The sequence below is a fragment of the Camarhynchus parvulus genome, chromosome 3 (genome assembly GCF_901933205.1).
Source record: "Camarhynchus parvulus chromosome 3, STF_HiC, whole genome shotgun sequence".
Taxonomy (NCBI): domain Eukaryota; kingdom Metazoa; phylum Chordata; class Aves; order Passeriformes; family Thraupidae; genus Camarhynchus; species Camarhynchus parvulus.
In genome coordinates, this window is record NC_044573.1 from 45,263,905 (window position 1) to 45,288,518 (window position 24,614).

At 36.7% G+C, this 24,614-nt stretch overlaps 1 protein-coding gene across 3 annotated transcripts in view; it reads left to right on the forward strand.

The window, feature by feature from the left end:
- Positions 1-24,614, forward strand: part of CHRM3 (cholinergic receptor muscarinic 3) — a 260,595-nt gene that overhangs the window by 116,748 nt on the left and 119,233 nt on the right. For 2 of the 3 annotated variants that reach the window (XM_030945052.1, XM_030945050.1), the window contains exon 3: positions 19,109-19,213. In XM_030945052.1, coding sequence (XP_030800912.1) covers positions 19,109-19,213 — 105 coding nt within the window. The remainder of the gene's footprint in view (positions 1-19,108; positions 19,214-24,614) is intronic. The other variant, XM_030945053.1, reaches the window with a different exon arrangement.

Sequence of the window (24,614 nt, forward strand, 5' to 3'; positions counted from 1 at the left end):
AAGTATACGATTATGTGTGAGTTATGTCTGTAATAAATATTGCATTTTACAGCTTGAACAAGAAGGGGTTAGAATGATTGTTGAATACAACAATAATCAGTGAAGTACTCAATTAGGTTTCCATATAAAAAAACTTCAGTGGAACAAAAGGAATTTACTGAACTGCAATTTCCTTGTAACTGTTACAAGTTATTAAAAATAGGTATTTAAAATGCATTCTCTTTCTTAGGCAGTGTGTGCTAATATATTTGCTATTCTCAAGGTAATACTGCATTAGTAAGTGCTTGTATCTAGTACAATTTGACAAATTCAGTTTGCTATAACAACTATGTTGCTTGCAAAAATATTGCCCAAGCCAGGTAGTTGATGTTTTTAAAAGGCTGTTTCAGAGTCATATAGAAGATTTGTTGGAACACTGAGGGGGAGGTACATAAGTACTTTCCATGCACATCCACTTTTCCATCGGTGCTCAGAAGCAGCCAAGAACCATTGGATCTTAAACCAAGTTTCTGACTTGCTCTGATTTATGCTGGCTTATGTAACAGTTATGCTAGCTTCAAATATGGGCTTGAGTCCCTTTATTGAGGGAGCTGCTGTTGTTTAGCCTGGAGAAAACGAGTTGCAGGGTGATCTTACCACTCTCAACATCTACCAGTAAAGAGAGTGGAGCCAGGTGGGAGTTGGTCTCCCAGGCAACGAGTGACAGGCTGAGATGACAGAGGCTCAAGCTGTGCCAGGGGAGGGTCAGACTGGACAGCAGAAGGGATTTCATCACAGAAGGGGCTGTTAAACATTGAAATAGACTGCCCATGGAGTCAGAGTCACTATCCTGGAGATAGTCTAGGAGCAACTGGATGTGGCACTCAGTGCCATGGTGTGGTTACAAAGATGGTGGTGGGTCAAAGGTTGGACTCAATGATCTTGGAGGTCCTTTCCAACCTGAATGATTCTGTGATTCTGTGACTAGAAGCTTCCCAACCAGCAATAAAGTCACATCTTGGCAGATTTCTGCTGGTGAGTGGGCAAAGTTTATAGTATGGTATTACTACTGTAGTAACTTTGTTACCTTCCCATCTTTTTAAAATTATGAGAAGCAAATACAATGGCAATGGAATATAAAGTGATGTAAAGACTTTGATGTACTTTTTAATGCGATTCCTAGCTTTTTGCAATGTTTTTCCACATGCAAATGATGCATGCAATCCAGTCTTCTGGCAATAACAAGACACAACAATTTATCTTTTAACACAGCAATCTAACATAATTATTGGTGTTTATAATATGTTATTTTTAGATAAGATTATTCTCTTTGATTAGTTTCAAATAGATTAGGTGACCTTTTATCCCCTTTACACTATCAAGCCTACTTGTCATCCATGTAAATGAAACTGAAAGAAAAGCTTTCAAAACTTCTCAAAATGGCTGTTTCTTTTCTTTGTGCATACATATGGCATTCAATATTTTAATCAGCTGTTACAAGTCACTGGGCCAAGACTGACATTAAGCGACCACTAAAAATTTTTTGAGTGTTCAACTGAAGACATGAAAAAACAGATTCACTGGTTACTTGATAAATATTCCGTGTAAAATTTTCAGAATAAATGTTCACCTTGACCTTCACATGCTATCTTTCTAATTTTCAAAGTGACACTGTATCAAATGCAGTGTTTCACAATTTGGTTCAAAAAGTGTTTTGTCGTGTGGCTAAGTCACAGAGTTGATGTTACTTGTTGTAAAGAAGAAAATTGCCTTTTTCGATCTTGTTAGCAAGGAAAAGTTGATTTACATTAGACTAGTCTAAAAATCATCATTCATAAATTATTTTCCCATTTATAAAATTGTTCATTATACTTCTTGTGGAACTTTTCCTGGTGAGGCCCACATAAGTTCAGGTGTTTGATAATCCTGGTGAAATATATCTACAGCTTATGAACACAGAGTTCTCTTCCAACTGGTGTTGCTTCTAGCTCAGCCTATGACTCTTAAAGGGACTCTCTTCTGTATTTTATCATGAACAGTAATTAGGCAATTGTTATCTATTTACCTGATTCATCTTATAAGGATATGATGATTCTGCAGTGTCAATATGAGTTATTAACAATAGTTAATAACCGTGCCAATAGTAAAGTTGATTCTGCACTAAAAAAGGGGTAGGTCTTCAGAGTGAACAGATTCTGCTTTATTTCCCAATTGTGCAGTCTCAGTTCCTGCAGAGGTGAACTTTAAGAACTCTAAATAATTAATTTGTCTCCAGTAACATCATGTAAAGGCAAAGATACTCTGTGGTCTCAGCAGTGCCAACCCCTTCAAAGCAGAATTAGTCTTGATTTTCACAGTACAGGTGAAGCCATGCCATGAAGTCTGGTATTTTGTGCCTGTCACCTGTTCCTGTGTTACCCCAAAGCTGTTTGGGCAGCTATGTGCTGAAACAGATTGGAAAAGCAATTCATCTTCTTTTCTTGTGAGGTAGAAAAAGGAGGAAAGGAAATTACCAAGACATGGTCTAATATTTTATATCATAAACCATATTTCAGATTTTTCTGTAGGCATCCAGAGAGATTGCTTGCTGGTTATAACCTCCCTTTGACAAAAGTGATGTAAGTTACAATTTTTAAAGCATCATTCAGAAGCATTTTGCAATTAGGTCTAGAATTGAGTGTGTGCAGTTAAAAACTGGTTAAATGCTGTGAAACTATTTCTCTGGATACAAAACTGTAATTGTGAGTAACTCTGCTGCAGTCATTTGATAATAAAACTGCTGTTAACCAAAACTGACAGAAAACTGTTTGCAGACATGGAACAGTACCAGCAAAAGTAAAAGTCAATTAAACCCTTTGAAGCTTTATAGTGGTCATAAAAATGTTAATACCTTATGTACTCACAATTAGCACCTTCTTTTATAAGGTGAAAAAAAAATCCATTATTACACAGAGATCTTTCTAAGTTCAGTATCTCAGGCTGTATTATCATAGTCATTATTAACTGATCTGTACCCTACAGGATTACCCGTATTACCCATAAATACAAATATGTGCCAAGAAGAGGCAAAACCCTTTTGTTCGTTTTTGTTCAAATTTATCTACCCATGTTACAAGGAGTTTCTACCACCTTTTATCATTGCATACATCACAACAGTACAGCCTGCATATAGGAGAATAGAGAAACATATGGAAGTGAAAGCAGCAGGTTAAAAATACTAACCTAAGGCATTTCTAGCCCAGAAATGAGTATCTCACAGTTTGCAGAGTCAGATGCTTAGCAAAAGTTAACATCAAACAGGGAACTCTAAGAGTGCTGTATGAAATGTAAGAGAGAAAAGCAGTTTATAGCTGCTGCTGTGGAGTGCAGGCTGGGTGTGAAAGCAAGCTCTGTCAGTGCTTGCCCATGTATTTCTCAGGCATTTCAATAGTTTACCATGACCTGTTCTATATATTTACCTGTGGATCCCACTTCAAAAAGCAAGTTGCAGTCATGCCTTTTTCCTGCAAAGTTCTACTGATACTGATATTCTGTGAAAGATGGAGAAGCTGCTATCTGTAGTTATTTTCACCATCCTGGAGAACTGAAATAGGAGACCAAATGGTGCATTCTGTAAGTGCCTGTAACAGAGCAAGCATTTTAGGTCTGCAGAATTTCTAGAAAATGAAGATGGTATTTTTCTAACATGCTCTTTGATATGCACAGTGCTGTGGAACAAAAAACAGATTTAATAGGAGGCATTCAGGGACAGAAGGAATAAATCTTTTTTTATATTTGAAATGGATTGAAAATCTGATGCAAAGAACTAAAGATTAATTTATATAAAATCAATCAAAGCAATAGTATCAACTGGCTATCAAATTATCAATAGCAGTATATAAATTTTCAGTTTATACTAGTAACTTTTTACTAGCTACTAGTATCTTTTTGTTAAGTGCTTTAATCTACTTTAGATGCAAAACATTCCATCCATTGATATCAGAAGTGAACTTCCTTTCATCAAAACAGAATTTCTTACACATACTTCTTGTATTCTTAAAGTGTATTAATTTCAAATTAGTTGGAAATATCAGTGTTTGGATGTCAATTTTTTCCTGAAATTAGTATTGGAGATAAATGTGAACAGCAAGCATTTTTGCACAGGATTTGCCTTGCTGCTTACAGTAGATGTGGTTGGGAAGAGTTGTTTTTATTTCTTATAAGAGATTCAATTGCATGCAATCAATGAAATTGACTGAAACAGGAAGAGAAATGTGAGAAGACTCTCAAAAAAAAAAAAAGAAATTGTTGGCTAGGTGATTGGCTTTTTCACAGCTTGCTACCATTTTCTGATTCTTCAGCAAGTTCTTTGCCAGACTGACTCATGTGATTTTTACAACTTTCTGTAGAAGTCTCCTCAACCATTTTAATGACACTTAGTAGTTCTTTCTGATCCACTTTGGCGTTTTGCTTTTATTCAAGAGCCTTTCCTTGGCAAGGTATACTAATTCCTACATCTTGATTTTTCTGTGAATATATGAGAACTTGTGCAAATTTAAATATCTTGTCAAGATTTATCATATTATCATCTGAGGAAGCAGATGTGTTCTCTATAACTCAAACTATACCATCTTGCCTTTATTACTAATTTTCTGAGGAAGGTTGGTTTGGGTTTTTGTGGGGTTTTTTCCTTCATTTTTTTAAACAGGTTTGTGAAAGCAAATAGCATAACTAGTTCTCTGTTCAAGTGTTATAAAATATTATTAATCTGTAAGTATCCCTGAATAAATTTATTAATTCTTGGGCTTGCTTTTTCTTTCTTATGCTGATATCAATACAGATTCCCAGGGTTTTTCTCTACAGGTTTCACACATTTCACAATTTACAGTGTGCCTCATCACCAGGTTTATGTCCTCCTTGTCATACTTTATAAGGGACATATGCAGAAGTAAATAGCTGGCATATATACTGAAAAGGTAAATTAGAACAGAGGTAATGCATTAGCTCATTTCTCTCTCCATGGCAGTTAGGGCAACCTTTTGGAATATGTCCAAATCCTGTGTCCTTTCTTCGCCCTACTGGAAGGCAGGGGGAGGCTTAGCTCTGCTCTTAGTTCTGTTAGGAACAATGGGGGTGGATCTTCATGACATGACTGGGTTACAAGGAACTCCTTGGCCTTCTGAGGGCACCTGACAGTGAAAACTGTCTGGGAATAAAATAAATATATTTAGTTTTTCCTTGTTTTGAGGTTGCTGTTTGCAAACCATCTCCAGCACTTTTGTGATGTTTTTGTGCCTCTCCTTTGCTTTCTTTCAAAATTCCTGTGAAAAGCCTCAATCAAATACAAAAGTTAAAAGTATAAATAATAAAATAGTCTGTGACAGTAGAGTTTCTAACATCCCTTTAAAACATGTTTAGTTTCAAAACTGCTGTGGGACTGATGCAGCAGTTCAGGTACTCCTTGTTGCTGAAAAAAAGACCGTTAAAAGGGCTATCAAGGAATTGCTAAAGGAGAGAAATGGCTCAGAGAACTGAGATCTTGTGAGAAGAATGAGGAGGAACACAGTAACAGGCAAAGACAGAGGGGAAGGACATGAAATTAACAAAAATTATTTAGAGTGGATGTTGTCCCTTATTATTTAATGGACAACATCCACAAAAAATAATGCTGCAGATCAAGAAAAAGTAAGTTAAGATGCTGGGGTGCGAAACTCCAAGCCCAGGCTAGCTGCAGCACCAACCAGCAGTCTGGCTTGACAGCAGCTACAGCAGTGAAACAACGGCTCCGAGGTGGGGACTGGCTTCGGCAGGCTGCTGCCTAGGACGATCCCCCACGTCAGTGGCAAGGAGGCTTCGCCCTTGGCCGAAGGCTAGAAGCAGCTCCAGCTAAGCACCAAGAAAGACAGAAGTCCAACAGTTGTCTGCAGCAGGATGAGAATTTATTAGGTAACTGGGAGGGCTGCAGACCACTGCCAAAGAGGGTGGGGTGACACAGAATTTTAAGGGACTCTGAGAAGGTGGAGTCACCCACCCCCAAGGAAATCATAATACAAAGAAACATGATAGACACAACACAATAACAAATGGGGTTTTAGTTGGGGAGGGGATTCAACTTCTGGTCCAATCACTCTCCACCCCGGGTAGAAGGTGCTAGAGAAAGGGCATGGGCAGAGAGTGACAGACAGAGCTGTTATCAAGGGAACAGAGGAGAGGTTTAGGAGAAACTATAGCAACATAGGAGGGGTGAAACAACTGACAGAAAAATAGATACAGTGAGGGCGGGAAAGGGAGCCAGGGCAGAACTGTTTGAACTTAATCATGGGGGGAACAGAACATACTAACTGTACAGAACTTTACATAAAAGCTTAAATAAAGTGCAGTTGAGAACACAGAACTGAATACGCTGCAACATTAAGAGATGGAAATTTTGTTTACAGAGGAGGAAGGGAAAGTAAGTCAAAGACTGAAAGATGGACGACAGAACACACAGACTTCATTATTGCAAGTATTTTTATAAATGATAATCTGGTTTTTCCTTCTCAAATGTGGCATGAAATTTGTATACTCAGGTTCAGACCAAAAGCTGTTGGCTTTTCTCTTTAAAGTGTTCTTTGAAAATATATCCTACTTAATTTTAAAAAGGAGTGTTGTTCCTACCTTGCCTTACAACAGTGGCCTAGGCAGCAGCTGGGTTGGTCATGGGTTTGCTTTGAGCATCCTCATGGGAGAAACACCGTTGATCAAGTGTGCTAAAAAACATAGCCAGCCAATTGCACAAAGAAAATGTTGGATCTGAAATCAAATTCCATCAATTACAATGTATGTAGAAGTAACCTATGTTTTGCATTGACTCTTGTAAAAAATTAGAGTGTGTTTTTTTTATTTTCCCGTCCCATGCATTTTATAATATTCCTTTACATTATATAGCTAGTGGACTACTTCAGCTCTTTAGAAAATGGTGTTCTTTTCCATTTACTTATGTTGTTTTATGACTTCTTATCCTATTTTAGGGGGGAAAAAACTAAAACAAAAATCCAAACAACTGACCAAAAAAACACAAAGAACAAAAGAACAAGAAACCCATTTGAAATTCTGTTTTTAAAAAATCCTGTTATTGTGCAAAGTGCTCTGCATTTTAGACTGCCATAGCTCTTGACCCTGGCTAGTAACACTATTCTTTCATCTTATCTTGTCAGAGCTGGACTAAGATTTGGTAAATACATAGAGATAATCTTTAAGATGCCAGCGTTTAATGATGATCCCAGGGTTGCTTGGAACAAGAAAGATTCCAAATAAGTTGTCATCCTGTGTAGGAAAATACTTTTTAAATAGTCCTGTACAGTACTTTTTATTAGATTAAGTATGTAATCAGAAAACTTTTTCAGATCCAAAACTTTGAGTGCTTTGAAGTCACAATTAAAAGGGAAAGTTATCTGATTGTTTTAGAAATAAGTAGTAAAATATTGATGGAAATGCTGGTTCAAGGACAGAGCATGGGTTATGGACTGTGTCTTCATCTGAGCTCTATGTATATCTCTAGGAACTTGTAACAAGACAAATTCCCCAAGACAACATTCTTCTTCTCTTAGTGAATTTAAAGGTTACACAAACTGCTTATTTTGGGTCTATGAACTGTAGAATTCAGTTGCAGTTCCCTAGAAAGAATACATACTTTAATCAGATTTCAACCAATCTTATGAAGTATGCAAAAGCTAAAGGCAGTATAGTTTAAGTCTCTTTTAAAATATATCTAGACATTTATAGGTGCTATTTCTGATAGTTGAACAAACATATATATAGAACTTTCAAATATGTTGTTAATCTGTCCATTTCACTATTTATTTATTACCTGCTTCTAAACCCAGTACTGATCTTGTTCACGTTTTAGGTCCCCAGGCTCAAGTGAAAAAAAAAACCTTCTTAATTTTGTACATTCAAACACAAAACTAATGCAAAGAATAAATAAAGCACTGCCATCACATTTACCATTCCAGGTATTCATAATGCCCCAGAATTTATCTGTGTCAATAAGTTAGGTTTACGTTATTGTAAAAATATGTAACTAATTGATAAGATTAAAAAAATTAATAAAACAAAACAAACTTATTTTTCTTGCTAATAAATATTTAGATTTAGGTGCAAATATGCTGTCCATCATTAGCTATTCATTAATTTTAATCTCTTATTTCAGTCTTGTAAGTCTACTGATCAGGGTACAACTCTGCAGGGATTGCCAGCCATCCTGTCCCCTCAGATGCTTCATCTGCCTTTTTTTCCTTCTTGGATGGCAATCACAGGATGCAAATGACAAGTTCTTGAAAGATGTTTTCTGACATCTGGCTCTCGATGGGCTCCTTAGGCATCTAGGCTTATCTTGCTGGAAGAACTTCTGAGCTATCCTCCTAAAGTGACTTTTTGGCATTTTAAACGTGGTCTATCCAAGTGCCCTTTGGAAGTGAAATGATCTGCGTGCTACATATTGCCAGAGAGCCCAAAGATGTGGATTGTTATACATCTGGGAGCTGGAAATGTTGGGTGTAATTTGAATATGCTGCACATCCACAAGGCATGTGGACAGTTGGGTCACTGTTGTGATGGCTACTGTGTTTCACATTAGTGTGTGAAAACCTCAAACACATGAGTTGTAGCAAATAATTTCACAAATCATTGGAATAACAGTGCTCAAAGTAGAAGGAAAGGAAGAGAAGTCTTAGACACTTGAGTTGGAACTGAATAGTTGCTTTATATGTGAGTTTTGTCTGTATGTTAATTTTTCTTTTTTTGGTGTGCCTTCTTGGGCTGTAGTTCTGTATTACAAGCACACAACTAGGGGTGCTTTGTAGCCTAGTGAGATTTCAGGCAGCCTAAATGAGAAGGTTTATGTGTAAGTACAACTTAACTACTACTTTTATTTTTTCTTGGTATGGAAATTCAGCTACAAGTAAATGTCATGCTTACTATTCAGGACTGCAAAACATGTGCCAGCCTAGTGTTAAATCACAGGTCACAGAATATTTTGTGTTCAAAGGGACCCACAAGGATCATCAAGTCCAATTTTTAAGTTACTGGTCCATAAGGGAATTGAACTCACAATCTTTTTGTTATTAGCACCCAACTCTAACCAACTGAGCCAGTCTCAGGCACTTTGGTAACAGGAAACCTAAACATAGAAAGCATCCATTTTTGTCAATAAAATTAAATTTTTGTTGCGTAACCACAAGTGGACTTGACAGTTACTTGTAAATAATTGCTTTCTGGTTTTTGTCACCAATCATTGTATCAGATAATCTGATAAGTATTTGAAAAAAAAAAGAAAAAAAAACAGAAAAGAAAAAATAAAGATAAGACTTGAAGTTTAGCAATCACATTTAAAACAAAAGACTGAAAAAATATAGGGATAAACCCCAAACCACATCTCGGTTGAACAAGTATTTTCTAAGATTCTTTTCATTTTTTTTCAAAATGAAACATTTTTATGCATGAATCAAACCTGATTATAGCTAAAAACAATAAAGCCCAAAAACAAATCACTTTCAATAAACATATAAAATGGTAATATTTTTATATCTGCTTGAGTTCTATTTGAAGAAACAACCTTAATTGAAAAGCCTGTATATGGCTGGATTCATTGAATTCCTTTAGCAATAAAAAGAACTTTAATCTTCCAAACAGTAACAGCACAATGAGTTAGAATGCTTTCTTGTAAAGAGGAACTTTTTTTTTATTGATGCAAGGGAAAAAAATGAAATCCCAGAACACATTAGGAGGAATGAGACCATTTGCTAATTGTCCTTTATCCTTTTCTTGCTATAATGTTAGCATTTAAAGGTATGTAAACCTGAGGTAGGAATTTGCTTTTTTTGTCACTTCTGAGCAAGTAGAAGAACTTCTGTTTAGTAACAAAAAAGCCTTTTCATCATTAAAGCCCTTAAAAGATTACAGATGTATATTTCTCTAGTCAAATAGACAAAACGCTCCTCAGAATCAGCTGAGATATTATGTAGAGATTAAATTTCTTTCCCTTCTTTTCTTTTTTTTTATTTATTGCTTTATTTGTGTCTATATTTTAGTCTTGATATTATATATGGGCCTAAAGGGGTTTTTTGGTTTTTGACTTGTATCTTTACAGATAGAGAATTCCCAAGCAGCTGACCTTCTCATCCTGTGTCTGGAAATTAAAGTTAGTAGATACAATTAATCTGGACATAAGAAACTTTAGTGGTTCCCTGACAGAAGAAAAATTTAATTTCCTTGTAGTGACTGAGTTACAGTTCAACTTATTTTCAGATATGACTTGCAGGAAAATATTCTGGAATATGCCACTGCAAAACATGTAGCAATGTTGCCATCTTCCCAATTCTTTTAGGAGAATTCAGCAAAATACTTTCTTAAATCAAGAGAGAGAGGTGCACTGAAGAGTGTGTAGATCATACACTGTAAGCTAGGGGGAAACTGTCCTGTGTTGAAGAAAGGCAAAGAATGGGAAATAAAGAAAAGTGTAGCTGGAAATTTCTCTGTGAGGCTTTGTTTTGGAGCACAGTGTGTGTTAACTCTGGAGCTAATCTGGAGCTAATCTGGTTTAAAACTCAATTGTTTGTGAAGTGCCCACCAGAACTGCTGTGCCATACAAATGGGTTGGCATTAAGGCTTGCAGGGTGCTCAGTGCAGCAGAAATACTGCAGCAAAACCTAAAAATTCCTTTCAACATTATAATACAAATCACCTAAGCTTTCTGCTTCTGCATTATTTGTTTGGGATTTGGGTGAATTGTTTGGATTTTTTTCTTTCACTAAAAGCTTTTGCATCTAGGAGTGAATAAGCATAAATTTCATCAAAATAATCTTTTAAGAAACAGTGACCTTCATTCTTCATCTTGAGCACAGTACATTTAGAAGTGGAAAAGTGAGCTTTTCTTTTACCTCTTCCTTTTGAGGTCACCTTTGGCTTGAGTATTTAGGTTGCAGCAGTGTAGTAACTACGAGGGATTACTATGAGGTGAGGATATGGGCATCAATCACTTCAGAGCAGCAGACTATGTTGGTGGTGAGCTTTTTTCCTCTAATCTAATGTGGGTTATGGGGTTTTTAATAATCTCAGGCTTATGAGAAGAAAACTACAGTAAAGGCCAGCGAGTCTGCTCTATCATCTGCTAAGTACTGTTGTACTGTTAAAACAACCAGAAACAAGCTGTGGAAGATTCATGCTGAGTGGAGTTTCCCCCCTTCCCCCAAACAAGGTGCATGCTTCTTCACTGAAGTATAAAATCCTAGGGAAAAGGTTGTGTCAATTGATGTGGTTGCACATCAGTTTGCTGGAGAGAGTATCGTGAATTTACCAAGTCATTTGAATGCTAGACCATTGTAAAAAAGGCTTCTTTTAAATAAAAGTAATTGTCACAGTCATGTCCACTATAAAATTCTGTTCTCTGCATGAGCAGAAATCTCTGTCTCAACTAACTTTGCTTTGAAATTCACCTCAGTTATATTTGCAACTAAACAACCAAAAGCTACTCTCTCTCTCTGCCTGAAATAAGATGATTCCACCTGGTTGAAAGTTTATAAGCCCCACCTGGGAACGTGCACTGCTGGACCCTTACTATTACTCATCACCAGCTTCCTTACACTTCTTTTGTTTCTTTCAGAGTGGCAGGCTTTTAAATAAATGGCATTTTTACGTCTTATGCATATAGGACAGTGTTTGAGTCATCAGCACACTTTTTATGACTTCATACTGCATTTTGGATTTACATTCTTATTAAAATTTTGCCAATTGTTCCTTTCATTTGCTGGGCTGAGAAAGAGCTATTTTTACAAATAGCAGAACCTTGAAAAGTTGACTTATTTGAAGTTATATAGTAGGGAAAAAAAGTTTTGAAGATGGAATTTGTTTATTTGCTGCAAGGTCTAAAGGTTGTCCTTGAAAATTACTAGCTATTAAGGAACCACTCTATCATTTGAACTGATATTGCTATTACATTAGCTCCCCATAAGAAAACTGTACTATTTAAAGGAATAGATGACACCTGAAACAGTTTTCAGCAGTGCTTTGCCAAACAGTGTTACAGAATAGTACTAATATTGAGAAATTAGGAATGCTTGCTTCTCTTTTTACATTGTTTTTTCTTCATGGGTGTTGACACTGGAGTTCTTTAATTGACTTCATGTAGATGACCTTACTCCTAGACTGTAAAAAGGGATATACAGAATTTTTTTTTCTTAAAAAAATAAAAATAAAGAATATGATAACATTCAGAGTAAAATCAGCTGCTGAGCTGCTGTCTATAGCAAATATATTTGCTTGGCTGACAGCACTGTTTTAAAAAATAGGAGGGCATGAAGTACTGCCTTAAAGCTGGTTGAAGCTACCTACCTTTACCAAGGAAGATATCTGGAGGTCAGAGAACCTGTGCTGAAAGAAGGGTGACAAGAGTGATGCCTGAAGGGTGATATTGTAGCCTCGAGTTCTCAGAATAATCCAGTCAATGCAAGGACAGTCTCTTTCCTGTGGATAGAGGTGGTTAGGGGATGCATTATATTTGGAACAGACATACAGAGTGACGCCTAGCTCTCCTCCCTGCTTCAAGGCTCAGTCCAACAACATGCCATCCTTGGTAGAGTTCTTGTCAAAAACCAAAGTTTAGCTATGCATCCTGAAGCCAACAGATTTCTCCACTGACATATGTTTGCAAAGACTGGTGGTATGATTTCCTCTCTATCTGATATTACCTGGTACAGAGTTGTATACATCTGACTCATTTCCTCATTACACATTCTTAATGCTTAGATTTCTGTTCATGAATGCTGCTAATTGAACAACAGCAAAACAAATCAGATAGAAATGCAGGAATTAATGAGTGAGTTTAGTTACTTTGATGACTTAGAAATTTAGCTTAGCAATCAGTGGATTTCAGACTATTTTCAGATGGTGGGGAAGAGGGTGATATTTTCTGGCTTGAAAATATCTTCAGACCTTGAGGCTATCACTGCTTTATAAGAAGGAAAGAGATAGATTTTTATTCAGACTTTTGGCTTACTTTTGGGTAGAATCGAACTTGCCTAAAGTTGCCTGCCTAGGTATTGGATGTTTAATCTAAATTAGTCAGTGGGCTTTTTCCTGTAATCCTGGGGAGAGGCTCCTGCAAAGAATGATTCACATCAGAATGAAATAAATAGTTAAGTTACATGTCAACAACCCTCTTCAGAGCATTTCTTACATCTCTGGGAAGTTTAGCCATAGGAATAGTTCAGATGGAAAAAAAAGAAGAGTGTTTTTTGAATTGATGCACTTCTCATTTTTGTATCATTGAGTGGTATTATTCCTCCTGAATGCAGTTAATTCAAAAGTTACCCATACTGACACATTTTTGGCGAGGAGAACGCAAAGCACAATGAGTTCTGTTGGCTATTCTGCATTGGTATTTTGTTATACTAATGTAAGACTGAGCTCAGCCTTGAGGGTTTTCACTCTCTCTTTGACTTTCCTTTTCCTGCACTTAGAAAAATAGCTGAGCTTTCTGTCTCATTTTCTGTAATGTCAGCAAGATGCCTCATTTCTTTAATTACAACTGTTAGCTTGTAATTAATCAGGACCTTACTTGACTTATGAACTTCATGAGATGATCGCAGAATTTTTGTCTGTTAAAGTCTTTATTAAGTAATTTAAAATCTTATCCCAGTGAGAGACTATGCTTGGGCTGATGGTGTGCTGGTATTATGTTGCCTTCCAGAGGCAGAAAATATCGTAAGGTAATGCTGCTAAAGGTCTTAATTGTCTCAATACATCCTGGTGTTCTTTAATGCCTCTAAATTAATTATGCAATTTAATATTGTTGTTAAGCCTTGAATTGCATTACTTCAGCAGAAACATAAAGCTAATGTGATTGTGTACCATAGGAATGGAAGTACCTGTGGTTTTAAGGATTGTTCCCCAGCATTGCAATTATTCAGTAAGTTTCTAGATCAGAAGGTTCATAAACATTTCGCTGATATGTTCCTGGTGGCCATTGAATATGTAATTTAAAGGGTCAAAAGCCACAATTACAGGATTCTTCAGAAAGAGAGTGTAAGAAATGAAGGCTATTGCCAATAGCTTAAGTGCCTGTAGAAGTGGATAAGATGTTACATAAAACATTTGTGGGAAAAACATTGCTTTTCATAGTCCAGGGAAAGGCAATAATAAAGCCAAACACAGCAGTCCCTACCAATCTAACCAGACTACTTTTCATCTTACCTTCAGATTTGGCTTTTGGCTTAAAGCTAGTTTAGTTTAGTTTTTTACAGAATCTAGCTAGGTACCTGAAATTTTTAGTATTGCTGGTGGGTAGCATTTGTTCATATCACTTTGGGATTAGTCTGGTATGGTTAACCTTTCCTTGATGATGAAAATGGTTTTCCATTTCCATACTTCAGCCTGCAACAGAAAGAAAACAGGTATGAGTCCTCTCCCCAGTTTCTAAGGCATCTAATTTTTCTGAAATATTTAAAAATCTTAAATCATCTCCAGTCATATAATCTATCAGAAAAAGGCCATCATTTTCTTTGCTTTCCAAAGCAACACTGTGAAAACAAAATCATTGTGCTTTAGAGAACATCACTTCTACTGTGAATGTATAGAAACAAGACTTTCTATTTCATAAAATTGAAATACAGAAGATGACTAAATTGAAATCTAGAAGGAAACATGTATAGGCAAACCCCACATTAATTTCAGCTAGAAAATATGGCTCGGGTTGCCATCAGTTCTCAAGAGAAATGTGTACTTTCACATTTTGTCTAGGTGACAGCACTTCCACTGCTATAATGACCTGTGAAATCCCAGGATAGCAAAGCAGAGCAGCATGGCAGGAGTGATTACAGGGAATCAGTCAGAAGTGCCTGCTCCTGTGACACTGCCCGTGGAAGTCAAAGACACAGAGCACATGGTCTGCCCTGATCCTCTGTCCTGGTTAGGGTATAGGTCATTCCCCTGTTTCATAGATACATCCCATTAGAACCTCATCTCCTGTGCCACCGAGTTTATATACTTCTGAGCTGTTTACACTGTTTTACTCATATTAACTCATCTGAATAAATGTGTATCAACAACAGATGTTGATTACTACTGCCCTCGGCAGTAATCGGTTCCAAGCTTTTCCTAATACTCAGAATTAAATAAATCCTGAGCAAAGCCAAACCTGTATTATCTGAGCAGAAGAGCAAAACCGTGATAGTAAAGCCACTGGCTTATTTTCCCTGGGGTGTCTAGTTTTAGTAAAACATTGGGATGATACAGTATATTTTATAATTTTGGGAATCTGATTTGTTATTTAAGTTGTGAATTTAATGAAAGAATGTGGCATGACACAAAAGCCTCGTTTCAGGGGTTTTATCTTTCCACATATAATTCCTTTTTTTTTTCCCTTTCTCATCCTTTCTCCCCGCCAGGCAAAAGCTGTTTAGCTTTTTATTCTGTAAAAACAAACAAACAAAAAAAATCAACATATTAATAGAGAAAGAAATTATTGAGCTGCTTTTTCCAGTACTGAAGTTCTATATACTAATTCAATAGAAAATTAATAACAGATCTTTAACTTCAGCTGCACAGAGAACCATTCTGCAAGTGATCTTAAGAGGTTAACAGGTTTTCAGACATGAGAAAAGTCATGTTACAGTCCCAAATATTCTCTCATGGGGGTCAGGACTGTTTCCCCATAGTGAAGCTTTCTCTTAGTTTTTGCTTCTTCAGGTGGCACAGGGGGACAGGGACAGGGTTGTGGTCAGTTGATGGTTGCTCCTCTCTGCCACTCCTTTCTCATGCTGCTTCCTGTTCCAGCCTGAGGCATCCACAGGCTGCTGTCCTTCAGGATGAGCCTGCTCCAGCCTGGGCTCTCCATGGGCCACAGGGATGTGTATTGTATGGGCCACAGGGCACTGCCAGTGCAGCTGCAGCGCTGATCCATACCCTGTGCTGGTTTCCTTGGAGCCAGCTGGAACAGGTTACACCTGGCATGAGGCATCCCCTGCCTCTCTTGGCAGAGGGCCCTGCAGCATGGACAGGGATGCCCAGAGTAGAGGTGCATCCAAGGCTTCTTAGCTGATTTTGTTTTACTGTTTCAAGTGACATTTGCCCTGGAGGTTGTGTCAGCACTGCCATGTTTGCTGCTGTCCCTAGGGCATGCAGGGCTGTCTTACTTACCTTCCTAGGGACCCTCTGGATGCCTGGGAATAGCCCCAGGAGATGGTGTGGACATCTCCATCACAGGGTCCCAGGGTCCTGTCCCCAGGTAGGGCAAGGCACCTGCTCCACAAGAGCTCCAGCTGAGGCTGGAGGAGGGCAGGTGACCCCATGCCAGGCTGTTGGTTGCACTGTGGATGTGAAAGAGGGGATTTTGATAGGTGAGTATCCGAGATTAACGCACCTCTTGTCAACAGTTTGTCTCTTCTTTTTGATTATAAACATCATTAATCCCATAATTTCTTGTCAGATGTTTCATTAAGACTTTTTTTTGGGTAGTTTTGTGTATCTGTGATACAAAATGGAGTTTAGAAAGAAATTCATCATTACTTGGATTTTCCTGTACTGCCTGGCAGGCGTAGTTAGGAAAGGCCAAATTATGGGACATTTCCTACCTGGGTATTCCAGTGAGCAAGCTGCACATTTCCATTAACAGACTTACAATCCCTTTTCAGGAAAGTCCATCTGCTTCCAACTGATAAAGCAGCATATTACTCACTGCACATTCAGCTGCCTCATGATAATTCAAAATTTTACTTATGCTTTCCCACTCTCTCAGATTTAACACACCAGACATATCATGTGTACATAAGTCACACCCAAATATTTCCTCAAATATTGAAAAGTCTACTGTTTTGTGAGACTTTTTTTGTGTGTTTAGAGTAATCAGTTACAGTAAAAACCACATTGGGGGGGGTTTATTAGTTGCAGAGATGGGTGGAGAAAAGGCTGTCAATACAGAAGTCATGGATATCTTGAAACTTCTAAGTAACTCTTAAAACTGCGTGAAAGAAATGGAGCTGTGAAAGAAATGGGACATCTTTTTCAGATAAGGCTGTCTTTCACAAGCAGGGGTATGGGTTTTTTTCCATGTGTATAGTGGAGCCTAATCTCACTCTGAGTGGCTGGATGGATCAGAATATTTATAGTCTAAACAGTGGATGGAAGGGATTGGTAAAAACAATTAAAGATAGCAATATGTGATTATGAGAAATGAACACTCAGGAAGGAATTCATCAAAACAGATTTAGATGTGCTGCATAATGGATTGTAAGCACGAGATCCTCCTAAAGCTTACTTCATCTCATCCTAGGGCCAACAACTGAAACACATCGGCTCTGTTGAATGGTTCTTTGGTGTGGTAGCTTTTCTTGTGCTGATTGTGCAGCCTGTACACCTCAGGGGTAGATATCTGTGACTGCAAAGATATCTAAAGTTAAGTGGAACCACTTACTAAATTATTAATGCTGATAACTGCATATTCAATAGTTATCTTCCTGTTTTGGTCTGTTTAACCATTATTATCTCTTAGCGTCACATAAAATTATATATGATATTTAAAAGATTTCATTGTAAAATAATAGTCTTTGTCAGAGACACTAGTAGTCAGGTATCAGTAATCATCTGAAGGAACAACAATCAAAGAGAGAATCTAATCACTTTGCAAATTTTATAAAGCTTTTGGGGTTATATGCCAGCTATGTAGAAAATATAAGTAATGAGCAGTTATGTTGAAGTATTCTTCTAGTGTATTTCTCCTGATGTTTTTCTTTTTCCTAGCTGCTTGTTCTATTGATTATTCAGACACTGTAGTGCACTTCTGAGATGCTTTGTATGTGAACTGAACTGAGTTCAACACCTTTGTGATGAGCAGTCCTAACTGAGTATTTCCATAATAGGCACTCAGCTTTGTCAATAAAACACTGAAGTCACTATTCTAGAGTGAAACAAATGTGATATGCCTAGATTGAACAATCTTTGAGCTATGAGACTACCAAACTAAAATCATATCTGAAATGTTTGGATTTTGTTTTACCATTCTCCTCAGAATTCCAAACTAAAATAAAGGCTTCTAGTTCTTCAGCATCTGGAAGAGTTGGCTAAGACAATACTGTGAAATGACACGTCTTCATCAATAACATTGTCCTAAATCATGTTGTTAATCACTAGTTTTTACCTCTGTTAAACTTAATGAAAGGAGCATAAAATGATTGGTTTTAGCCATCCTGAATAAATAAAAGTAGAACAAGTTGGATGAATTTGTGATATTGAATTTGTCCCTGCAAAGAAATTATTTTTTGACCTACATATTGCACGTTTTTCTGTCATATCACTAGGGAGGCACTTTTCAAGTGTACAAATATTGCAGTTGCAATCTTTTACCATTTGTCTTTGATATTGTCTTGGTCCAGAATGATCCTAACCTCTGTCTAATGAGATCCACTGAAAGAAGCACAAGGCAGAGATGCTTCTTCCATCTTGCAGACTTATGTCTGAAGCTTAAGAACCAAACTATTTTCTGCTCTTTAAAGTCCATTGGAAACAGAAACTGCCTTTTTTCTGACTTTTTTTTGGCATCAGGATCATATTCATTATTATTCATAGTCATTCAACTATTAAAATGCTTTTTATCTATTTAGGTACATCTGTAGACGTTTTTGAGCTTGAAAAAAAATCTGATGTGTAAAAGTGTTGATTTTTTATAGGTTATTTAAGCAAGAAAATAAAAATATGTAACAAGCTCAAGTTTTTGAGACTTTTTTTGGTCCTCACAACAAGGCAAAAATTGCACATAATTCATTTAAAAGATTGCAACACATGAGATCACTTTATCTCTCTTGATACACACTCATGTGAAATACTTACCTTATTATGTATAAAGTTTTACCAGTCTGTGAATTTCATTTTTCATAGAGAGGAACCTACTTGGTTAAACACTGGAACTAATTGTCTCAGTGAAGAGTCAATGCATGAAAATTTGTCTTCTCAAGTAAACAGGACAGAAATTACTGTATCCATAGTAATTGGCAATAAAAAATATTAAAAACTTTTGCCTTATCTTCCTCCAAATCAGGCCTTTTAAGCTTATATGGCTGTGCTTTCCCCATATTTCTATAATCTGTTTTAATAATTGTTCCATCTTTTGCTTTGTTCACAGCCTACATGCTGACACAGTACCAGTTTTGTTTCCAAAAGAGGAGTTCACAGAATTACAGTGTCTGATCCAACTGGCTGCTCTGATGATCCTCACTGGACCATGTAGGTAAAATTCAATAAACCCTATATATATCTGCACTATATCTGTAAAAGTATTCAGCATATTGGAAAACATCTGGGTTTTGGCAACAGTGCTCACATTGTGGAGTTGGGGTCTTTTGGAATTTATGGACTCTTTATAACATTATGACCCTGCAACTTTATGATGAGTTTTATTGTCAACAGAAGCACAAAAATAGACTGTAATATGTCACAATGTGCTTGGTCTTCTTGCTACGTCTGTTTTAAGTACTTGCAGGTGCTGACAACAGGTGATACCCATCATTCCTGTAGGGTAATTTAGTAGCAGCTGCAGTGGTGAAAATTTCAGCTTAGGCAGAAAACCCAGCAGAGAAATTGAATGAGTTTTGGAGCAGCTAGTAAACCTTGAGCTTCTTGTTGCTACAGCCACACAGCTACCAGAATAAGAGCTAGCCAGGTAAGAACTAGGCTGAACAGGTTTACATGCATAAATAATTAAGTTTTGCTATAGAAGAGCTGTGAATCCAATGATTTATATTCAATTTCTTTGAAAGTGTATTTTTCCTTTTTGTTTTGATATGCTAGTTTTTATTTGGTTTCAACAAGTCACCTCCCTCTGAGCTAGCAGACCTAGGCAAAGGACTAAATTGTTCTGATTAAATTGCCAGCATTTATTGTCTCTTGACTGCTTTCTCCCTTGTATGCTATGCTGTTTTATGTCTCAGTTACAATGGCACTTAAAATAATTCACATGAATTGGTAAACTGCAGAGTTTATGCCTACATTGTAATTGGTGTTTCTTTTACATTCCTTACACTATAAAAGCTGTTCCTTGTTTTGCATTTCTAATTTTATGGAATTCACTGTAAACTTGGGTGTGTAGCAGTGGTTTAGACAGCCTGTATTTACACATGCTGGTACAGTCTCTGCACATAACAAACAGCTCTCCTCGCATTCTCTTTTGGAACTGTGACACTGAAAGTTTATTGTGATTGTTTCTGGAGCATCTTGAGATTTCAGTCACTCAGCTCTGTCTGGAGAAGATTTCTAAGTCATCTCAGTAAAGCATCTTCAGAATGTACTGGCTGAATTTTTTATGGCTTCAGTTTTAACAACAGGTGCCTCAGATGAATCCTGTAACAATGTTCATCACTGCTTTTTTATCCTGAAATTATGACAAGGTATATTGCATGCTGTTACATACACAGCTGCCTTTCATGTTGTGTTGAGCACATTCCAGACTTAATCAGATTTTCTCAGGTATTGCAAAAAGTGAAAGATTGTGTTTTGGTATTCCTTCTTTATTTTCTTTTATTTTCCTAGGATGGCAGTATTTCTATTAATAAATACTGAAAACATACATTTCTGGTTTAGTGGTTAAAATTAAATTTAAGTGATCATAATTCATAAATGTCTTGCTATCTCCAGAATAGAAAAAAGATTAATATTTTTTGTTTTGGGAATCCAAAATCTTTCCCAGTTGTAACTGATGGGTAGGGAAGCAATCCCAAAATACATTTATTATGCTGGAGTGGATATCAAGTCTGAAGAGAATGAGAGAATATCTTTTTTCTAGGTTTCAGTGGCATAACTGTTCCATAGCAGAAAATGTTATAATTGATGACAAATTTCAGGACACCTGAAAGAAACTGGAACTGTGCTCAGTTTAGTCTGAAAGTAATAAAGTATTAAAACTCATATAGTTAACTTCTGTACATTTTGTTACTGTCCACATCTCTCTTCCTGTATATACATGTAATATTTATCACTTAGACTCTGATGTGACCATGTGAAAACAGTGAGCCAAAAAAGAAGAGTTAAAGCACCAAGCTATATAATTCATTTTCAGAAAAGCCAGGTATTGATATCTGTTGTTTGGGTTTTTTCTTGATAATAAATTAATGGCAACAAAGCCATTAATGAAAATAAATTGAATGGTTTACTTTAGATTTACACTATACTGTCATGCTACCTCTTAAGGGATCATATCTAAAAAGGAACAATAAAATAATGGTCTTTATTTCCCACAAGTGTGCAGAGCAGTAAACTGAATTTGTCAGTTGTGCTGAACATGTTACATTCATCAAGAATAACAGCATTATCTTGCTTAGCACAGATACATTAGTTAGACTGGGCTGCCATAATCTTAAAATCTCACCTCAAATGCAAGGATAATGGACACTCTGATGTGCATTTGTCATGTAATGCAGGTAGTACTTGTGCTGAGTAGCTTTTAGCAGAGCACAGATGTTTGCAAAGGTTGTGGTACATCTTGGATCTCTAAAACCAAGTGCAATTTCTAACACAATTGGTGTAACTTTCAAGAGTGAACTGGACAATGTCTGATCTAAGAAGAACAGGGTCTGGGAAAGTGGAACCAAACACCAAACTGCACAATTCTCATCCAGGGGCATTTCCAAAGGAGTCTTTCCTCAGGTGAGACAGCCTGATCCAGCAGCACTGCCTGCATGAGGCTGATCCAACTAAAAGGCCAGGTCTTCTGCAAGCAATGATAGAAACATGAATTCTATTTGAGGTGGTTTTTATTTTAGATTGAGAAGCTAAACAAAGAGGGAGCATACATTTCCATGAGAGAAGGGAAAAAAGAGAGTCCCATTGCATCACCCTCCTAATAGAACAAATCATCCTGACCTGAGCCACAGGACTGGTTGCTCTCGTGTTTAGTTTATTCTTAAAAGGTTTGCACAGCAGTATATGGAAAAAGATTATTTTATTTTAAAAATAAATAAATAAAGATTATTTTATTTTAAAAAACCCAATTTTTAAAATGTCACTAATAGATAAGGATTTATAAAGGGAAGGCCTTGAATCGTGACTCCAGCCTGTTGCTTAGGCTAAGTAGGGGGGATCTATGAGAGAGTGACTCAGCTGGAAGAGGAGTACAGAGATGGACTCAGCTGGAATAGGAGAGACTCAGCTGGGATAGGAGGAGTGAGAGATGTGCTGTGTGACTTCTGCATGTCCACATCGTGGTGTATGGTGGCTGGCTCACTTGGACTTGTTGTGCCTTCAAACTGTGTAAACTGATAACCTGCTAACTGCTTCAAAAGGCCAGGTTTTTGGCAATAAAAAGCAATCCTTTGCACCTGCCTAGGGTCTCTGCATCACTCATTACCGCAACAGTAAAAATTAATTCATATTTTTTCATAAATTTGATTGTAAATATTTTAATGGATTTAAATATCTGCCTGAAAATTTTTGATATTGATAAAATCTACCAACTCAATCAGAAATTGACACCAGAGCACTGAAGTCTGTTTTACAGAGTGGTTACAAAGAAACATTTGCTCCTGTATATTACACCTTGAAAAATTATTCAAGCTCTTAATCCAAAACTAATGAAAACTTGTATTTTAGCTTATTTCTCTAGTTATTTATTTATCCACTTTGATAGTAGGTTAGAGCAGAAGAGTACTTTGACAAAGCACATGCAATCTGTGATTGTGGTTGTCATGCAATCATGCTGTAAGCAGTTGCAGTGTTTAATTGTCTATTCCCTTTGAAATGACTTAGAATGATGTTATTTCAGGAGAAGCATTACAGCTTAGACTGTTGTATGTCTGTGCTGGTGTGTTAAGCTAGGAGTTCATCCATGAGGGTAAGGTACTATTGGCCAAAATTAATTTTCTAGAGAGAGTTTGCTCTTTGTGTCTAGTTATTTCGCCAACTCGATGCAGTAGCTATTGATGGTGAGGAGAGCACATAGACTGGGGTTCCATTTATTCATTCATAGCTGCTTATTTATGTGTAAATAGATAACTTTAATTACTTGGGGGATAAAAGGTGGCACAAACTAGGCATTTGTAATTTTCCTCCTGCCCTTTGTACTACAATTAAATTTATAAGGATTTTTTATTTAAATGAAAGATGGAAATATTTATGTGTTTAAACTTAAGTTACAAAATATAATTTTTTCCCAGCTGAAGCTCTCTCTAGGGTATAGTATAAACAATTATTCTTTCATTATGTGCATTAAAAACCCAAGTGAAGTGACTATGTCTGAGTTCTATTCCTTCTGAAAAAAAACATAACTTTTATCAACAAAGATCTTTCAATAACTTTTTTTGAAAGGAAGACTATTAGTTGGCAGAATTAAAATTTTTTATTTCCTCTGGCATTTAAGAAAAATCTCATGGTTTTTTGTAATGCACTTCACCAGACAGATCATATTTGACTTGTGAAGACTGAGTAGCTTGCAGCTGTAGGTGGTATGTGAAATACAAACCTCAGGAAGAGCATGATTTCCATAACCACTTCAAAGGAAATACATTATAAATAAAGTACATTTCTCTAGGGGCTTACAAACCCATTCTGTTTATAATTTAAATTACATTAAGCTAAATAAAATAGTACAGCAAAACCCCCAAGAGAAAAATACTTCATTTAAGTTTGAACATTACATTACTTGCATTAATTGGAAGTATTTTATTCTCTCTTTAATAGTTTATTTTTCATTGACTATATATAATTAAAAGTATTGTCGTTGCAACAGGAGCAGTTGTTTCCCATCTTGTGTTCCAAGCCCCTGTGTTCAGTAGCTCATTTTAGTTTTATTTGCCTGCCTTCCTTCATTTCTCAGTGCTTTATTAGGAGTGACTAACGCTCTGAGGATCAGGCTGTGGTAGAAGATTACCATCACTGTGTCACGCATGTTCAGCTTTATCAAACCCCTACTGGAACTGAGTCTCTCAGCTCAGCCTGAGGTTTTGTATCAGAACAGTGGAGGGGATGAAGCTTTCTTCTGTAGGAATATTTTAGAGTCTGCTCATCCAGACTGTGCTGCTTGCTCTTTCCAGGGTGCTTGCATGGGTAACTGTTGAGCAGGGACTGCAACACAAGCGACAGAATCCATTAGTCTCCCTACTCCATAAAGATAACTTGCAGGCAAGGGAGCCAGATAGGATATGAAGATAATATGTCTTCTAGGAGAGGAAACTATTGGAAAAGCTTAGTGAGCTATCTAATTGTAAGAGTGATTTATTCTGCCTTTCTTTTTCACCCTGTGATGAGACTTTACAGGCAGAACCAAATCAGGCTGTCATTCCTAAGAGCAAGGATGGCAGTAAATCTGTACTGCCAAGCTCTCTAATATTGACAGCTTTGCAGTATGGGTTTCTTTAGAGATAGTCTAAGCACATATAAGCTTACAGGAGCTGAAGCAGGTTGTGTAATAAAAACAGGCCAATCCCATATATGACACTTATTTCCACTTTAGAGTCGACTTTAAAAAAGCCATTAACTTCAAATTAATCCCTACTTAAGTATAAAATGTGCTTTTTGTTTCTTAACACTTAATTTCAAGTTACTGGAACAGTTTTTGCATAGGAAAATAAATGTTTACAGCTAGATATTAACACTATTGAAATATATAAAAAGAGACTATGCACATATTTTTCCCTAATTTA